General features: G+C 49.2%; 1 protein-coding gene across 3 annotated transcripts in view; it reads left to right on the top strand.

Moving 5' to 3' along the window:
- ZBTB7C (zinc finger and BTB domain containing 7C) overlaps positions 1-18,043 on the top strand; it is a 261,260-nt gene that overhangs the window by 235,966 nt on the left and 7,251 nt on the right. For all 3 annotated transcript variants that reach the window (XM_019496062.2, XM_006268945.3, XM_019496060.2), the window contains one exon: positions 9,386-10,585. In XM_019496062.2, coding sequence (XP_019351607.1) covers positions 9,402-10,585 — 1,184 coding nt within the window. In that variant the 5' untranslated portion in view covers positions 9,386-9,401. The remainder of the gene's footprint in view (positions 1-9,385; positions 10,586-18,043) is intronic.

Below are 18,043 nucleotides of genomic sequence, written 5' to 3' on the forward strand. Positions count from 1 at the left end.
TATGTACCCTGCCTGCTGACTGACTTCAGATTAACATGGCTAACTACCTCTCTCTCTGATAATTACTGTTTTCCATCAGGAGGAATTTACTGCTGGGAATCTTCAATTGAAGAGCGGGAACCAAGATTACTCACCTAAGAATTATTTTTTATGGACAATCTACAAACTTTTTAATGACAGACATACTTCTTTTATGAACATGTTTTTACTGTCGTTAAAAAAAAAAACTCTTAGGCTGGAAGCAAGAGTTTTACACCCTTTCTGCCCCCACCACAGGGGACCCCTACTCACCCCACACACTGACACCCCCACTGCACCCTTACCCCACTGGCCCTGCTCTACCCGTCCTGGCACAGACCTCCACCCACCTCCCAGTCCTGCATCTCTGTCTCAGCTGCAATGAAATGTGGAGGCTCCAGTGAGCAAGAAAGCCTTGACAAACAGTTCACTGCAGGGCACTGAGTAGCACTCCTGTTCAGACACCAGGTGACATTGCTCTGCTCTCTCTGTCCAGCATTGATGCTTGCCTTAAATGTAGCTTCATTCAGGTGACAAATCTGCAAAAGAGCTCAGCACTTATTTTTATGGAAGTGAGATGATTTTGTTGGAATTTACAGATTTTAGGCTGCGTTTGATGAACGGTTGGTAACCCTGGTGGGAACAGAGCAACCAGGAAGAACTCTTCCGCTGCCGATTGCAAAGCCGTGAGCAGCTGAGCCAAGCTTTGGGCTTGGCTGTGGTTTTGTGGGCATAGTCTCTGGGGTGTGGCCAGGATGGGTTTTTAACCCTGGTCTTGGCCTACGCTTTGCCTCCTCCAGCTCTGACACGTTGGCTTGACGGGGTGGGGGAGGTTTTGCCTGCAGTTGCTCAGAAGATGGTGCAAGAAGGCTGGCAGGCTGCCCCCACCTTGTCTGGGATGCCTGGGAACCTCAGGGGAGTGGGCAGAACAGTGGACTCTGAGCTTGAATTTCAGACCAGAGCCAGATCAAAGTGACCAGAACTGGTTTCCAACCCAAAGGCAGCAATTTCCCCGGCAGCTCAGGTAGTATCTACCCTACCCATCTAAAGACCAGGACAATAAAAGCCCCCAAACTACTGTGAGCACCAGCCTCTGATTCAGCAGAGTCTGCCTGCGGATCAGTAGATGCATGGAAAGATGCTCTGACAACTAGCAAAGTTTGAGGGTCTCCCCAGCACTACCCAGGCCTCTTCAGTGCTGACAGCGCAGGGAGCTAAAGTTTCCTGCGTCACTTCTAAGGCCCACGGGCACCACTGGAATGGCAGAGCTCAGGGCACCCTGCCCTTGGGTAAGCTGCCTTTACTCCTGTATCACAGAATAAATTCAAATACCATCTCACCCTGGGCCAGCACCTTCCAGGTATATCGGAGAGATCTCCAGGTACCTTACATGGGAGGCGATGTATTCTGAACCCCACGGTATAGTGAGGAAACTGCGTAACGGAGGGTGCGGGCTCACAACACACTGACTCCAGAGTAAGCTTTCTTCACCTTGTAGTGGAAGTGGAGCAGGCACCTGATGTGCAGCCTGACACCAATGTAAATCATACTGCTTTGGAGTACCATTACCCCATAAGAAGCGAGGGGTGACTACAGACTCCGGGGGAATCCCACCTGGGTCCCCCTAATGTGTCCACTCCCCTAGGCTGTTTCATCCCAGGGTAAGACTCATCTGCTCAATGCAAGCGGCTTTGCCTGCCATCTAGCGGGCAGGCTTTGCAATAGCACCTCCTTTAGGCAGCCAACTTGGGAGAGCTGGTGGTGGGTCTGCTCCTTACTACCGAGTAAACCAAAGGGTAAGATCCCACAGCCACGCGTCCACACCCTACAGCATATGCAGTAAGGGCAAAACATTCACACTCAGATGTCTCAGGTCCAGGAGACACCTAGTAAGTGACCTGATTTTCAGAGCCCTTCCAGCATCCAGCTTAAGATATGGTACAGACATTTGATAAAGCGCTGTAACCTAAAGTGCTTTAGTCTGATACCACATCCATCCAGGGTTAACATAGAGTGGGATCCACCATTTTTAAAGCACTCTATGTGCCATGAATGTCTGTTTGGCTATGGCTTTAGAGCACTACCTGTGTGCTTAACGCACGATAAGTGTAACTTCTGTACAGGCCCAGCATGGCCATAAGTGATTTCCCAAGGACACACAGCAGGTCAGCAAAGGAGGGGGAGACTGAAACAAAGCCTCCTGTCTCCCAGTGCTCTAACCAGTTGACCACACAGCATGTCAGCCATTCTAGTCCTGGCCCTTTGACCAGTAGTGGTTGCAACAGCTCCTTTTCCTTCCTTTGTCATCTGTCATTTGTGTCCTTGCAGGAGCTCAGCCAGAAGCTAGTTTCTGAAGCATCTGGAGGTGCTCAGATGAACATTAGTAGAGAAGGACGAGGCTCATGTGGTTACTTTTGAGATTTCCTTTCTTATCTGTGTAGCCCCAAAAAGATTAGGTCCTTGGTATTATGAACCTGATCCATGAGCCCTGTCAATTATGAGCCCAATCCATGCATAGTACCTAGGACCTCCACAGGGCCCATTATATTTGATCTTAGTGCCTAGTACAACTTTAATATGTTTATTAACCATCAACCCTGTTCTGTAGATAGGGCTCAGAGCCACTGAGACGCAGATCCTCAACAGTGAAGTTGATGGGAGTTAGGTGCCTAAACCCCTTGGAGCGGCTGGGTCTGAGGGACTTACCTAGACCCGTCCAGTGTCCCAACCTAAACTGATGGTTCTGAAACTTTGTGGACTCAAGGCAGCCCTTGTTCGACTCAAGTATCCCCTTGAAAAAGGGGCTCTTTTTTATCTTTTTTATGTGATCCCCTTAGAAAATACCAGCTCTTAGCTTTCGCTTGTTTTTTGACTACCGAAAAATACTAGAGCAGTTCGTCTGTTGCAAAGAGCTCAGAAAGTCCACATCAGATTTTGGACACTGTTGCAGAATGCTTTGGACACTGTGGATTCCTGTTTGAAATCTCTGGGTTTTCCTGTGCATCACGTGTAGGTGTTTGCCGACCTAGCAGTGCTAACATTGCATGGTACCCTATGGCACCCTTAAAAGAATCTCCCAGCACCCCAGTGGGCTGCAGCACCCTGGTTGAGAATCACTGGCTTAAACACTGGGCAGTTTGCTGCCCTCTGCATGACGTTGCACCTGTTTATATTGGGGAGACGCTCAGCCTGGCGCATTCAAAGTGTTCCCATTTTATGCTGTTAGCAACAGAGTTTTTGTTGTAATAATATGATGAATGAGTATCGAGCTCTTCTGGAAATGGAGTAGTTGGAGATAGCACTTAAGCCTAATAGGAATACAGTTATTTTAAGCAGTGTACCCACCACTTTAATAATGCTGTGATTTTTTTACTATAAAATACGGGTTTTTTTTCTTTTCTGTTAAACTCTGTAATCAGTTCCAAGTCTTCTTTCCCACTGCTTTTGTGTGCATGAGAACTCTTAAGTTCTTCAAAAAGGCGAAGACTGTAGTGTCGGGAGAGGCGCAGAGACTGCCAGCTCTATTCTTGCTTTCGTTATTCTTGGAAAGCGCGCCCTTTAATTGGGGTGGGGGGCAAAGGAGGAGGAACATGAGGGAGCAAGCGTCAATCTCAGCCCACTTCCAGCATGTCGGTTCCCCCAGGGCATGGGAGGCTTAAGGTCATTTCTGAAGATTGGTGCCCTCCGTGGCAGAGGAGACCTGCACAGCTGTCATAGGACCATGCACTAGACATGCCCTTTCTACAAACTTATATCAGTTGCTCCCCCACAAACCACATTTAAATTGCAATGTTCCCCTTTGACTCTGGCAATATCCTGAAATGTTATCAGCTTTCCTAAGGGCTTTCAGTAAAACAATAACAGAATCACATCTGGAGAGGCTGGAGGGGCTAAGCAACTCTATCCCGGGGAAGGTCTTAGAAAAGTTTATTAAAGGGGCCATCCTTAATGGACTGGCCGACGCCAACATCCTGAGGGATAGCCAGCATGGGTTTGCTGCCGGTAGGTCTTGCTTGACCAATCTCATTTCCTTTTACGACCAGGTGACCTATCACCTGGACAAGGGAGAAGAGATTGATGTTGTATATCTTGACTTCAAAAAAGCCTTCGATCTGGTATCCCATGATCACCTCTTGGCAAAACTGGCCAATTGCGGCCTTGGGTCCACCATGATCTGCTGGCTGGGAAATTGGCTCTGTGATTGGACCCAGAAGGTGGTGGTTAACGGAAGTCAGTCGTCTTGGTGTGCTGTGACCAGTGGGGCCCCCCAAGGCTCTGTCCTTGGAGCCATATTGTTCAACGTCTTCATTAATGATGTGGACATTGGAGTTAGAAGCGGACTGGCCAAGTTCACCGATGACACCAAACTTTGGGGCAAAGCATCCACACCTGAAGGCAGGAGGATGATCCAGGCTGACTTGGACAGGCTCAGCAAATGGGCGGATGAGAATCTGATGGTGTTTAACACTGAAAAATGCAAGGTTCTCCACCTTGGGAGGAAAAACCTGCAGCATCCTTGTAGGCTCGGCAGTGCTACGCTGACTAGCACTATGGAAGAAAGAGATTTGGATCCTATGACCCCAGCTGACTTCCTGCCCTCCAGGCAGGGGGCTGGACTCGATGATCTTCCGAGGTCCCTTCCAGCCCCAATATCTATGAAATCTATGAATCTATGAAACTCGATTCAGGTTCTGGAAGAGAGTTGCAGATCATTTCAGGTGCATCGTCTGTCCAGTTTCCATCCTCCCCACACCTTGCTAAACTTCTGTGGTTTTTAATGCCTTTTGCCTATCTGTTAATTGTTTTACCCTTTCCTTTACTGTTGCATGGAAGACCCTCACAAACAAAGAGAAGTGACTTAGTCTCAAATGGCGATTTTTGTCACGTGGAAACAGGAGAAGTGCAAAGTGGACAACTGCCCCCAGAGAAACAAGACACCAGGTTTTCCTTGGACTGTGAAATACAGAGTAAACTGATTATACATATGCATGGGTCAATGGGTGGATGGGAATGTTCTTATCTTTTTTCAGTTGCTGTGATTTTAGGGTTTAGCAGTAGAAGGCTTAAAAAATGCAATGATGGTATCACTTTCCAGGAGAACTTTTAAGGGATAGTGGAGCAATCTTCGTTCTACGTACTTGTTATTAGGATTCAGATTCTAAAAGGAAAGTTGACTGGTCACAGCCCTCCTTAAGCCTCTTTATTATCTTATGTCTGCTTAATAATCCAGCCCGTTTACTTTTGTTTAATGGCTACTATAAAGGAATATCTTATGACAGGCTTTCTGGACTCAGTTGGACTAATTGTTAGGAAAGCAGCTGAACGTGATTAAGGACAGCGTTCTGTAATGAATCCATTTGTTGCAGACAACAGACGTAATGACTGTGCGGACCGTGCACCCACCAGGAGATCAAAGACTAAAATCCTTGTTCTTCAGGCCTAAAGCGGAGACCTCAGTAACTTTGGCTGAAGAAAGACTCTTATACCTGCTAATAGTGGCAGGTCCTCTTTTCTTCTTTGGGCCAGGCAGGCTGGAGCAATGTCACTCACACTACACACACCATGCCAGTAGGGTGCCACCATCACTTGCTGGCTTTAAGTCTCCCCAGCATACCTTTCCAAAAGCTAGGCTGTAGCTTGGGCCTGATATCTGAATAACTTCCTAGGTAAAGTTCTGTGGCCCACACGGTGCTGGATGCTGGAGGAGGTAATCATTGTGGCCTCTCCCAGGAGTTCACCATGACTTGGGACAAGTCCCCTTCCTCACTGCTCCTCAGCTTCCCCATCTGTAAAATGGAGCCAATGGGATCCCCCTAGTCCAAGTGTTGTGTGGTCCAGACACTGGTTCTTTCCAAGCTCTCTGGGATTCCTAAATGGGAGATGCTTTAGGTCTGCACAGTAGCTGGGCAGGGTGCCTGCTAATCACAGCTTCTGGGCGATGCCTGCCGTGATGCTTGCCCACCCTCTTGCTCCTGTTCCCCGATACAAAATCCTGGAAACGGGTCAATGAAGCTGCCTTGGGGCAACCCTGAGTCCGTGCCAATAAGCACACCCAAGACAGAGCACTGCAAGTAGTGCTGGCCATGCGCTCAGGGCCTATCCAGGGAGGCTGTGTCACCTCGCATCCAGGATTTGAGGAGTGTGGAGTATGAGGGGAGGTGCCCCTGGGTGCACTGGAGTCTATGGAGACCTTCCCACAGTAGATGCAGCTGTGAGAGGTGCTCCCCTAAGTGCTAAAGGGCTTTTTTCTGCAGCTTGTAGATCAGCTGGGAGTGAGTTCAGTCCCCACTGCTCCCCCAGTAGCTGTTTGGGGACAGTGGTGGGGTGGTACATGGAGGCAGATCTTTTCAGTCTTGGCTGTCACGCAGGCTGATTTTCTGATCCGGCTTTTGCTTCGTGTCGGGAAAGCAGCTCCCCACTCAAACCAGCACTGCAGGATCGGGGTGGGGAGGGATGTGCTTGGGCAGCAGGCTAGCAAGCAGCTTGGGGCTGGAGGTGGTCTGAAGGCAGCTGTGTGGCACTGAGGATAATTTTCCTCTTTTCCCAAGGCCTTGGCTTGTTTGCTCCCACATAACTGCCAAACACTGGCTGCCTGGGTGTGGAGGTGGGCGAGGAGGGAAGAGATAACCACAAGGTCTCTGCTGGGTATTGATTTGGCCGTGGACAGGAGGAGGGAAGCGCCAGTGCTTGAGAACTCCCTTCTCACAGGAAGCCTTGCCAGATAGTCTGGCCATTCGGCTTGCACCGAGGCCTTCCCAGCCCACAGGATGCCATTAGGAAGCCCTTCGGACTGGGTCTTGCTGCCCCTATGAGGGCAAAACCCCCGATGACCTTAGTGACTGCCAAGTCACACACTAAGTCAAAGTTTGGTTGGGCCATGACTGCAAGGTTTCACCAGCCAATCCTTCAGGGCTTCGGACCCAGCCAAGGCTGCGGCACAGCAAGACAGGAGGGTCTGACTACTGAGTGCTGCCTCTGTGACCCGTGCTAGCCTCCGTCAGCCAGCCCCAGTCCCTCCTCTCCCTCTGCTCTTCGAGCCGGGGGAGAGACAGGCCGTGCTGGTGAGCAGCGATCTGGGGCCTGGGACTCCTCCCGGGGGCAGCTGAAAAGGTGGGCAGCCTGGCAGAACATGCGGCCGGTGGGGAAGCAGTGGGAGGAGGCAGAAAAGGAGGAATTTGGGGGCTGGGAGAGGAGAAGCCACTGAGAGTGCACCAATAAGCTCTCCTGTGCGAGAGTTTATCAGCACATGCCCAATGCCACACTAAGGCAGCTCCATCAACACTGATTTGGGGACATAATGGGTGCAGGGAGGGTGACGCAGGGCTTGCTGTGACGCTCTCTGGTGTGATTTGTTGGTGGTACAGACCCGTTCAAGGATGCAAAGACCTTCTCTACATTGCTGTGATGGCAGTGGTGGAAGGGTGGGGAAGACTGAATGCACCCTGCCCAGGCCCCATCCACCAAGCCTTCCAGTGAAGCTATCCTGGACACGTTCTCAGTGACTGCTCTCAGTCCCACAGGAAGGGCTCAAGAGCAGGCACAAAGGGATGAGCTGAGAACAGCATCACTGATGTACTTCCAGGTCTAGAGCAATCCAGTAGACTTGTGTGAGTGGGACACAGATAAGGCATGTACGAGTCAATGGTGGCAGAGCTCACCTCTGGCATAGAAAAGCCCCAAGAGGTGTTGCAGACCTGGGCAGGGAGAGGGACCTGGAGGAAACCTTCCCCAGCATGCATAGCCCAGCAGCAGCAGGGTGGGGAACCAATCTCCAGCTCCTCCAGCCCGGCCAGGGTTTCTTTAGAAAATTGCCAGTGGACAGTGGTGCCCGCTGGGAACTGCACGAGGAGGGTCTGCAGGTTTGGAGTCCTAGACATGAAATTGCATTTGCACTCTCTCCTCCCCTCCCTCCCCCTTCTGTACCTTGGGAGTTTCCGAAGGGTTAATGCATTCAAAGTTATTCCAGCTGTTTTATACATTCTGCATGTGACACTAGTAATGTATTCCTAGCCTGCCAGAGGAAGTGTCTCTCCTTCCCTGACATTTCTCATGTGGATGATCTCTTGGAACCATTTAAAAGAGGAAATGTCGTACAGATAAAACTCCTAGGACACTGTTACTATCAGGTTTTCCTTTGGGGCGTAGGCTTTTTGCTTTCAGATTCCCTTTTGAAGCAGAAGCAGCTTGTGGGGGAGCGATGGAGGCCTTTGACAGAAGCAAAGTGCATTTGATAATGTTCTGGGAGTTACACGTGAGCATGCAGCCACTGCATAGAAGAGGTGAAAGCTTAAGGATTTAGACAACCCTAACCCACCTCTAAACCCAGTTGGAGGCCTGAGTGCTCTGCACCCACCTGTGTCATTGCTGATACTTGACTGGAAACCCTGGTAGCTAGCAGTGTCTCCCCATTGCTACAGGTCAATGCAGGCACTTGATTGTCTTCCATCTGGGTGTACAATGTGATGGGACCACTTACCCATGCCAGCCTGGCCAGTCCTCTCCCCTCCTAGCAGTAGGATGGGGCATTTCAGGACATCCCAAATGGGTCTGTACATACACAGCAGTAGGTTTGCTCTCCTGTGCTGAAGCAGCATGTTATAGCTAAACAGGACAGTGTCATGAGTGTTACCGTGGAATATAGGGCAGGTAGGGACCTTCTGAGTCATAAGGACCAGCCCTGTGCTACTGCAGACAACCATGTCATGTAGTCCCTGGCACAATAGAGAGGAGGCTGGTCACAACGTGATTGCATTAAAGTGATTGCATAAAGGGTGCGTCCTTGTTATTGTTACTCCTTTGAAATAATAATGTCAATATTGATGGGTGCCTAGCAAAGCATGGGTTCTGCCCCAAAGGGCTTGGCCAACCACTCAGATGAGAAAAGCTGGGACAATAAACTGGTCACGGAAGAATGCAAGAGGCATCAAGAAATGAGGGGATCAAAGAAAAAAAGGATTCCTGGAGGAGGGATATGAAGGAGGAGGGAGGGTAGTTCATGGATAAACAGCGGGAGCCTGTCCCAGAGATCGGTAACAGCCTGAATGGGGCAGGGAGATGAGAATGGGAAGAGGAGACAAAGGGAGAGAGGGCTGGGAGGACCGTAGTGAGCAGCTGAGGTGGGTGAAATCCTGGGCAGCTTTGAGGGAGCATGATTGTGAGGTGAGAATCGGTGCAGAGGAATGGACACGTTTGTAGGATCAGGAGCCGCTTATGACTATGTCAGCAGTGTTTTGGAAAGAGAAGTGGGAAGCTGGGGACTGAAGAGAAGATCACAGAGAGCAAGGGCAGAGAAGGCCACATTGTGCAGCTCTGTAACCTCACTTAGACACTGCTATCTAATTCCTCACTGTGTTGTGGTCTCTTCTAGGGCTCTACATGAGAATATGGCCGATGGCATTGAAGATCTTATTGGGATCCCATTCCCAAACCACAGCAGCGAAATCCTGTGTGGCTTAAACGAACAGCGGCACGATGGCCTGCTCTGTGACGTCATCCTCATTGTCCAGGACCAGGAGTACAGGACCCACAGGTCTGTTCTTGCTGCCTGCAGCAAGTACTTTAAAAAACTCTTCACTACCGGCACTTTAACAGACCAGCCCTATGTTTACGAGATTGACTTTGTCAAGCCTGAAGCACTTTCTGCCATCCTCGAGTTTGCCTACACTTCAACTCTGACCATCACCACCTCAAACGTCAAGCATATCCTTAACGCAGCCAAGATGCTGGAGATCCAGTGCATTATCAACGTATGCCTTGAAATCATGGAGCCTGACAGAGAGCCGGAAGAGGACGATGATAAAGAGGATGAAGATGACGATGATGATGAAGATGAGGATGAGGAAGAGGAGGAGGAAGAAGAGGAGGAAGAAGGGGAAGATTTTGTGAATCAGGAGAACCTCACGGATGTCCAAGAAGTCAGCTGCCACCAAAGCCCGTCAAAGTCTGATCTTACCGAAGCATACACAGAAGCACCTAGTGACTTTCCAAACCATTACCCAGCCAATAGCTCATCTGGACACTTAGGTGTGATACGAGACTTTTCCATTGAGTCGTTACTTAGGGAAAACCTGTACCCTAAGGCAAACATGCCCGACAGGAGGCCAGCTCTATCTCCTTTTACCCCAGGCTTCTTTCCCCATTTGTGGAATGGAGATTTCAGTCCCTTTCCCCAGCTGGAAGAGCAGCAAGTGGACAACGGCCCTTTGGACCTGGTGATCAAAAAGAGGAAGATTAAGGAGGAAGAAGAGAAAGAGGAGCTCCCTCCAGCTCCTTTCCCCAATGACTTCTTCAGGGATATGTTCACCAACAACCCTGGAGGTCCCTTAGGCCACATTAAAGCAGAGAATGACTATAACGCTTATCTCAACTTTCTAAGTGCCGCCCACTTAGGAGGAGTCTTTCCTCCCTGGCCCCTGGAGGAAGAAAGGAAGATCAAGCCCAAGGCGTCTCAGCAGTGTCCGATCTGCAACAAAGTCATCATGGGGGCCGGGAAGCTGCCACGGCACATGAGGACTCACACCGGGGAAAAGCCGTATATGTGCAATATCTGTGAAGTTCGCTTTACCAGGTGTGCACTGATCCTTACTGCCAGCTGCAGCAGAGCGGCCTCATGGGAGGTGGGTAGGGGGAGGAGGGGAGGGCGTGCCATAGTGAAGCACCGGTGGATGTATTTAGGCTAGCAGTATTGACTGTGGGGTATGAAGCAGGTTGGCACGTGGCAGGGTAGGGGGCTGGAACGAGAGGAAGCCTCAGTGGAGCAAGCAGTTCCACGGAGACACAAACATTTAAGCAATGTCTCCTTTGCTGTAGAAGTAAAGTGAATTGCAAGGAGCTACAGGCCTGATTTAAAGTCCTCAGTGCAACTCCCATTGCTCTCAGCGGTTTGGGATCAGGCCCTGTCTTGCTAAGATAACAACTTATCATCCAAGAGTTAAATAAAGGATGTAATGTTTCCAGCTAGATCACAATTTACCACAGTGAATCAATGGCAGAAAGAGAGGCCTGACCACAGCCAGTGGAAAAAAATCAATGGAGGTTTCTAGGTAAAACAAGCAGGGGAAGTACATACATATACATGTAATAGGAAATACGCTGTGGGTAAACTAGCGTATTTTCTCTGGCACAATGTTACGCACAAGTTTTGGGTAGGAGGGTGGGCAATGATCTGCTAACGCATGTTTAAGCATGACTGTCTGTGTCCACCCTGGGGCCAAAGTCATGCTCTGAGTATTATGTGCCAGTTACAAAGACTTGCAAGGATGGTGCATTTTTCCCGGGAGATGAGGTTGAAGTCTGCAAGCTAAATCCTATGCTGATGTCCGGTTTCTGCAACTCTGGGGCCTTCAGTAGGGTTCCTCTCCCCCAAGCCAGTGGGAATCAGCTGGGGTGCACTCAGAGCGGGATACACAGGCACAACACTGTGCAACCCTTCTCTCAAAAGGTTGGCAAATGAAATTGGTGAGCAGCAACAAATGGATCAGCACTTGATGGGTACAATTAACATCTAACAAGTAAAATCTCGGCCATAATGGCAAAGCTTTCTGATGAGAGCTCAGCATTCGAGCTGCTGCCTGTGAAAGAGAGTAAGCCCTATTGGACTTGGCAGAGTGAACTATTTGAAAACACGGTGCACAGCCGGTGAAGCATAGCACCTGACAATGGGCAGATACCTGGGGCGCTCCTGCATCACGCCCGCCTTTTCCTCTCTTGTTCCTGTGATAATATTCAAATGTAATTTATGCAGATGAAGGGGGTTTGACCTGAAAATAAATTGCCATGCTAGGCTCCATCAGCCCAGCTTATACCGCATTACAATGCACTGAGTGTCCTGCCTCAGGCTACTGCATACAACGTGATCTGGCTAGCCCTGGTGTTTAGAGGGAATGGCTGATACCTGGTATTAATTAATGACTGGGGATAATTTGTGCCTGCTTTCTGAGTTACCCCACACCTATTTGCATGAGGGCTGGTGCTCAGAAGTGCTAGATCAGCTCAGTGAGAGGCAAGGATTTCTTAGGCTGATCTCTTTTATTGGACCAACTATGTAGTTGGGATAAAGTCAGACAAGCTTTTGAATGTCAGTCATTCTTTTGCACCATCACAGCTTCAACATTCCTCTAACACTACCTAAATCAGCTCTGGACATAGACAGTCATCATTCAGCCACCCAGCAGGGAGCAACAGTGTGAGCCTTCCTATTCTTCCCCAGAAATGGGCCTCAGCCCTCACTTGGAAGGTCTGTTTTGCAGGGAGTAGCTATGTGGCCCTGCCTCTGCCTGCTGAGCGGTTGGCCAGCTGCATTGGTGAGGCCACTCGCAGCAGGGCCAATTACTCCGGGGTGTGGCGGTGCGATGGATAACTGCTAGTAGGGAAATTAACTTCGCTGATGAATTGCGGACCCACCCCACCTAAGCCAGTTACTGATGGTAAGGATGATAATACTGGGCTCTTTTCTTCACCAAAACCTCCAAGATCTTTCCAGAGGGGGTTGGGGTTGCTATCCCCATTTTCCAGGGGAGACAAATGAGGCACAGAGAAGGAAAGTGAGATGCCCAAAGTCCACTGGTCAGTCAGTGGCAGAGCTGGGCATAGAAGCCAGGTTAGTTGAGTCCCAGCCTAGTGTTTTGCCCACTAGGCCACAAAAGGTGGAAAGCTCCCTAATGCAGCTCCTCTCTCTAGTCTTCTTCCCGGGCCCACAGCATCTTCCCTTTGAACCACACACATACGCATGAACATGCATAGTCTTTGCCCCAAGGAATTTATAATCGAGGGGCTGAATTTGGTAGAGGTTCACGCCTATGCTTTACCTTAAACAGCAAGGGCTCCCATCAGCTTTCTTAGGCATATCCATAGCAGAAGAACAAGCTATAAAAGTCTGTGCCGGGTCTAGGACTAACTGAAACTTGGCTCTATCCCAGGAGCATGACAGACTGGAGGGTGTGGAAGGACAGATCAAAGGAAGATCACACAGTTACATGTTCCCCGTGAACCTCTCTTGGTGCTCCAGATCATGTGACCGTGGCCATTTTTACCAAGGAAAAAACCTTTCACACCTTAATTCACTGGCATGATTAAGAGCTGCTGTCGTGTTGCTTCTGCAGCAGGTGCTAAAAGATTTCTGCTCTTTTGCTCCTGACAGCTGTTGCTCTGAATAAGTCACATGTATTATATTATACAATCCTGCCGTCCCTCGTGTTTCTTAGGCATCCTGGTAGGTTAACAACTACCTAAAAACTTTTCAATTAGATGACAGGCAGGGCTGGGGGGTTTGCCTATTATTAAGATTGCCCACCACTTCTCATTGGAAGTGATGTTTTCGGTTCCTTATAACCCTGCCAGATCTGGGCTGAGTTTTTCCAGGCCTGTCGCCTTGCTCAGTGCGGCTCAGCCGTGTCTGAGAACAAGGCAAGGGGAAAATAGGTTGTTTTGCCCACGTCCCAAAACTTAGCCGGTTTTCTCTGAAAAGCGTGAGCACCCTCTAGAGGGGGACTTAGGATTTAGCCACAAGGAGGCCTTTGTGGCAGGGTAGAATTTTTTTTCTGTCCTAGTGAAAATCCACCCAAATTTGGTCAAGTTGCAAGCCTCTGAAAACCTGAACTTTGTGCACACGCAGTAGAGGCTGCTTACATATTAGCAGTTCAATTCCCTGAAGATGCTGCCTGCACTGCATTCGCTTCAGCCCGGGGCTGTTCAGATTTTGACTGCTGTGCTGCAGTCCCTGAGAGTAGGGGGACATGCTCTCCTGTGCTATTAGTGGCCACCTCCCACCAGGGTGGAGAAAACCTCCTGATTTAATGGGAAATCAAGCTTTTGGCAATTAGGAAATGGCAAAATTAAGGTGACTTGTGCCTCCCCTCCCCACCATGCATATGCACTACGGTACTGGCCATTGTCCCAGGGCATTCAGTGCCCAAGATGGACTTGCTTTGGCAGTGGAGTAGGACCGTGCAGCAAAGATCGGTCCATCAGACCAGCACTTGCAAAGCTGGAAGGTGTGGTGTGGATGGGGCAGAGGGCTGCAGACAGAGAAAGGGTAACCTGCTGGTTCAGGCTTTTATCTTGCCTCTGCCATAGCAGCTCTGTGACGCTGGACAGCTCACACCAGCTATACTTTTTGCAGGTGCTCACTAACTAGTCGGTTCTCATTTTTTTGGGTGCCTGACTTGAGACCCAGAGGTCCGACCTGCAGGACTGCTGAGTACTCCCAGCTGCAAGTGAAGTCTGTGGGAGCTGGGGTTTGACCCTCCTACATGCTCTACAGCACTTAGTACACTGACTAAATGCTTTAGGGTCTCAAAATGGGCATTCAAAATTGGTAGTGACTTTTGACCTTGATTTCTGCTGGCCTTCGTGTCCCACCTGTAAAATGGAGCTAATTATAACCCCCATCTCAGAGGGGCATTGTGAGAACAAATGTATTGATGCTTTATATGAACACAGATACCATCATGATGAACCCTTTAGAAAAGCCCATAGGGTAATTTATAACTGTCTTCAGAGCAGGGTTTGAATACCATGCCTGGGACCACACACACAGGACTACAGATAAAACAAAAGTACTGATTTAGCTGCACATTCACTGAGCACTTTCCGCTGTGGGCGCTGAATGAAGTACTCAACAAACAGCATGGGATCATGCCATTAAAACTGGCCCCTGAAGCATCCACACAAAGGGGCAGAATTAAGGTAGCATGAACAACCTTAGGTCTGGATTTCCTAACTTTTGAAAGCTTGGCTTTGCAGTCATATCATGTTGGGGATGCATGCATGCATGCATGTGTATAATATGCTAAAATCCTTAGCCCTATTACAAGTAAAATCGTATATAAATGGAACAGAAAGCATGGCAGAGATCAGATTTGATTTTGGCTGCTCCGTTGGCTGCTTACTTTCCACATGGATCTGTGGTTGGACAATTGAAGTAACTTTGTCAGTTTTTATGTTAGCAAGAGTTCATAGCGAGTTCACTTTTTAGGAGCTCATGTGCTAGGGCAGGGGTGGTCAGCCCGTGGCACAAGCAGCATGCAGTAGATCAAGGAGGGGCCTGGCAACACAGCAGCAGACAGGGCAGGAAGCAGAAAGCAGAGAGCTGATGGAGGCTGGGAGCTCAGGGCTAGGAGCAGAAAGCAGAGCAGGAGATCAAGCAGGGGAAGGAGACTGAAATGGTAATTGGGGAAGGTGCAGGGCTAATTTGTGTCTGCCAAAAAGGTCCATCGTGTCCGTTCCCCCCCCCGTTCTCAGACATGGCTGCAGTATTGGTAGTTGCAGACATTTCAGGGGAATCTTTAATCATTCACAAAAAATCAATTAGAACTGTTTAATTCTAATATCATTTAATTCTAATAGTTTTTAATGAGTGTTCGCATAAATATTTCTAGGGTCGTGGATTTTTAAAAAGATTATTTTACAAACAAATGGCACTTGGCTTATGCTCCTTTCCTTTACAAGCCTCCTCTACTCTGTATGTGGAACTGCACAGTCACCTTAAAGTGTTTGGATAGTTGTGTCAGCCTCTTAGCACATCACCGTGAACAGTAATTGGTATAAGAAGACAACCTCAGATACTGCAGCAGCTCCAAAATCTTAATCTGTTCTGAAGAGAAGCCAGGGTTTTTTTTAGTGATGTCCTTTATTGGGCTGACTGAATAGTTGGGAGAGATGTTAGATAAGTTTTGGGCTTCTTCAGGGCCCAGAAGCTGATCTCACATCTCTCTCAAATATCCAGTTGGTCTAACAAAAGACGTCACCCAAAAAATCTTTATTCTTGAGTATTTATTTCCTGGGCCAGCGCAGCTACAATACTCCAGCCCTACAGTGTTGGTCATTTTTCAAACGAAAGCTTGCGAGACATCTAGTGTTCAGTGGAAGTATAAGCCAGAAGGGAAGATGAGCAGTGAATCATTTAACCAGCAGCACTGCTGTCTCCCAAATCATGCTGTTTCCTACAGCATAACCATGTGGGTTTGGAGGGAGGGAAGTGGTTGTATTTTCCTTTGCTATATTCCAATTACAGCATTTGTTTTGAGCTCTTTGGGACTGGATGCAGGATCCCAAAGTGGTAGGAAGTGTGTGTGGTGTGGAGCCACATGTGATATCCCTCAAAAACGGCATGTCCTAAATGTAAAACATGGTCTATGCTGGAGCAGCTTGGGTAGCTTCCAGGGACATCATGGGCACTCAGTCCCTGGGCCAGACCCAGCATTGACAGATGTTAACCTCCCTGATCTCCAGTGCTGATGTCTCCATTTCATGTAGAAAGGGGGACTGGGCTCCTGTCAGAGACAGCCCTCATCTGCATATTAGTAGGAGCATTGCCAGCAGATTGAGGGAAGTGATACTTCCCCTCTATTCAGCACTAGTGAGGCCACATCTGGAGTCCTGTGTCCAGTTTTGGGCCCTTGCTACAAAAAGGATATGGACAAATTGGAGAGAGTCCAGTGGAGGGCAACAAAAATGGTTTGGGGGCTGGGGCACATGATTTATGAGGAGAGGCTGAGGGAACTGGGCTGATTTAGTCTGGAGAAGAGACGATTGAGAGGGGATTTAATAGCGGCCTTCAGCTCCCTGCAGGGGGGTTCGAAAGAGGATGGAGCTGGACTGTCCTCAGTGCTGGCAGATGACAGGACAAGGAGCAATGGGCTCAAGTTGCAGCAGGAGAAGTTTAGATTAGATATTAGGAAAAACTTTCTCACTAGGAAGGTAGTAAAACAGGTTATTCAGAGAGGTTCTGGGATCTTCATCCTTGGAAGTTTTTAAGACCCAGCTAGACAAAGCCTTGGGTGGGTTGATATAGGTGGGGATGGTCCTACTTTGAGTGGTGGGTTGGACTAGATTACCTCCTGAGGTCCCTTCCAACACTTGTTTTCTGTGATTCTGGATTTCTAGGGATCCACACTGGGCATACCTTCCAGGAACAGCCCGCCATCACTGAGCCCTTATCTATTGCGAGCCTGGGAGATCGGAGATCAGGACTTGAACCTGGGCTAGGTCCACAGCCCTGTCACTAGGACGAGGCTGCATAAGCCCCTTCATAAGGGCTGGATCATGCAGAGATGAAGGCTCCCAAGCCCTCCTGGGAGCAATTTAGTGCTACACAGGATTGGGCCCAGAAGGTGCCCAGTGCTGACATGGACTGGTACTTCTAGCGGTCTTGGGACTTTGTGGCTGTGGGAAATCTCAGCCGTGCAGTTCAGTGAGGGCACCAGGGAAAGGGCTGCCCACACTGCACCTCCTGTATGGCTAACAGGACTGCATGCTCCTGTACTGAGAACCTGGCTCCTTTCCTCTGCCCCAGCTTCCCAGTGTAAAGAGGGTGTGAAAGCTCTTCTGTGCTTGGGTTCAGTGCTTGCTCATTTGGGCTATGTTTGAGGCTCTTGAGGGGGACCAAGCTGGAAGGAGCATGAGGAATTTCACGCTTCCCCCTTGCATGTTCTGCAAAAAGCCCTGCTTCACTGCAGTTCCTCATCTGTGGTGGGACCTTTCTCTTCCTTCAGCTACAAAGGGCGTAGGAAGCAGGGGGAGTGCTAGGGCACTGGCCCCTGGAGCAGTAAGACCCAGCTGAAGAAGCAGATTGTGCCATTCCCCTACCTGAACCTCCCATGGTGTGATTCTGCGCTGGTGCCGGGGGGATAAATGCCAGTTCAGTCTCATTGCCACGTGAAGGCCAGTGGGCAGAGCTTAATGAGGATGCTGAAAGGAGCTGGGCTTAAGGAGCCCATTACAATTGGTGTTATGAGACCTTCTCCTTGGAGTAGATAGATGGGAGCATATGGAGCATCCAGGATTGATCTAGGCTTGTGTCGACAGGAGAGTTGTGCTGGTATAAAGATATGGATGTGAACTGATACAGTTGTACCAGTTATAGATACAGCTCCCCCCATACACAGTGCTATGCCAGTAAAATTATCCAGCAGTTAAACTGTACCAGGATAATTATACTGGTACTGCTACATTAATACCATTACACTGGTTGAGGCAGACACTGCCTGTCTGAACAAGTGCTAGCACTACAAAAGCTTGTCTGGCT

Source organism: Alligator mississippiensis, chromosome 3 (genome assembly GCF_030867095.1).
Source record: "Alligator mississippiensis isolate rAllMis1 chromosome 3, rAllMis1, whole genome shotgun sequence".
Lineage (NCBI taxonomy): Eukaryota > Metazoa > Chordata > Crocodylia > Alligatoridae > Alligator > Alligator mississippiensis.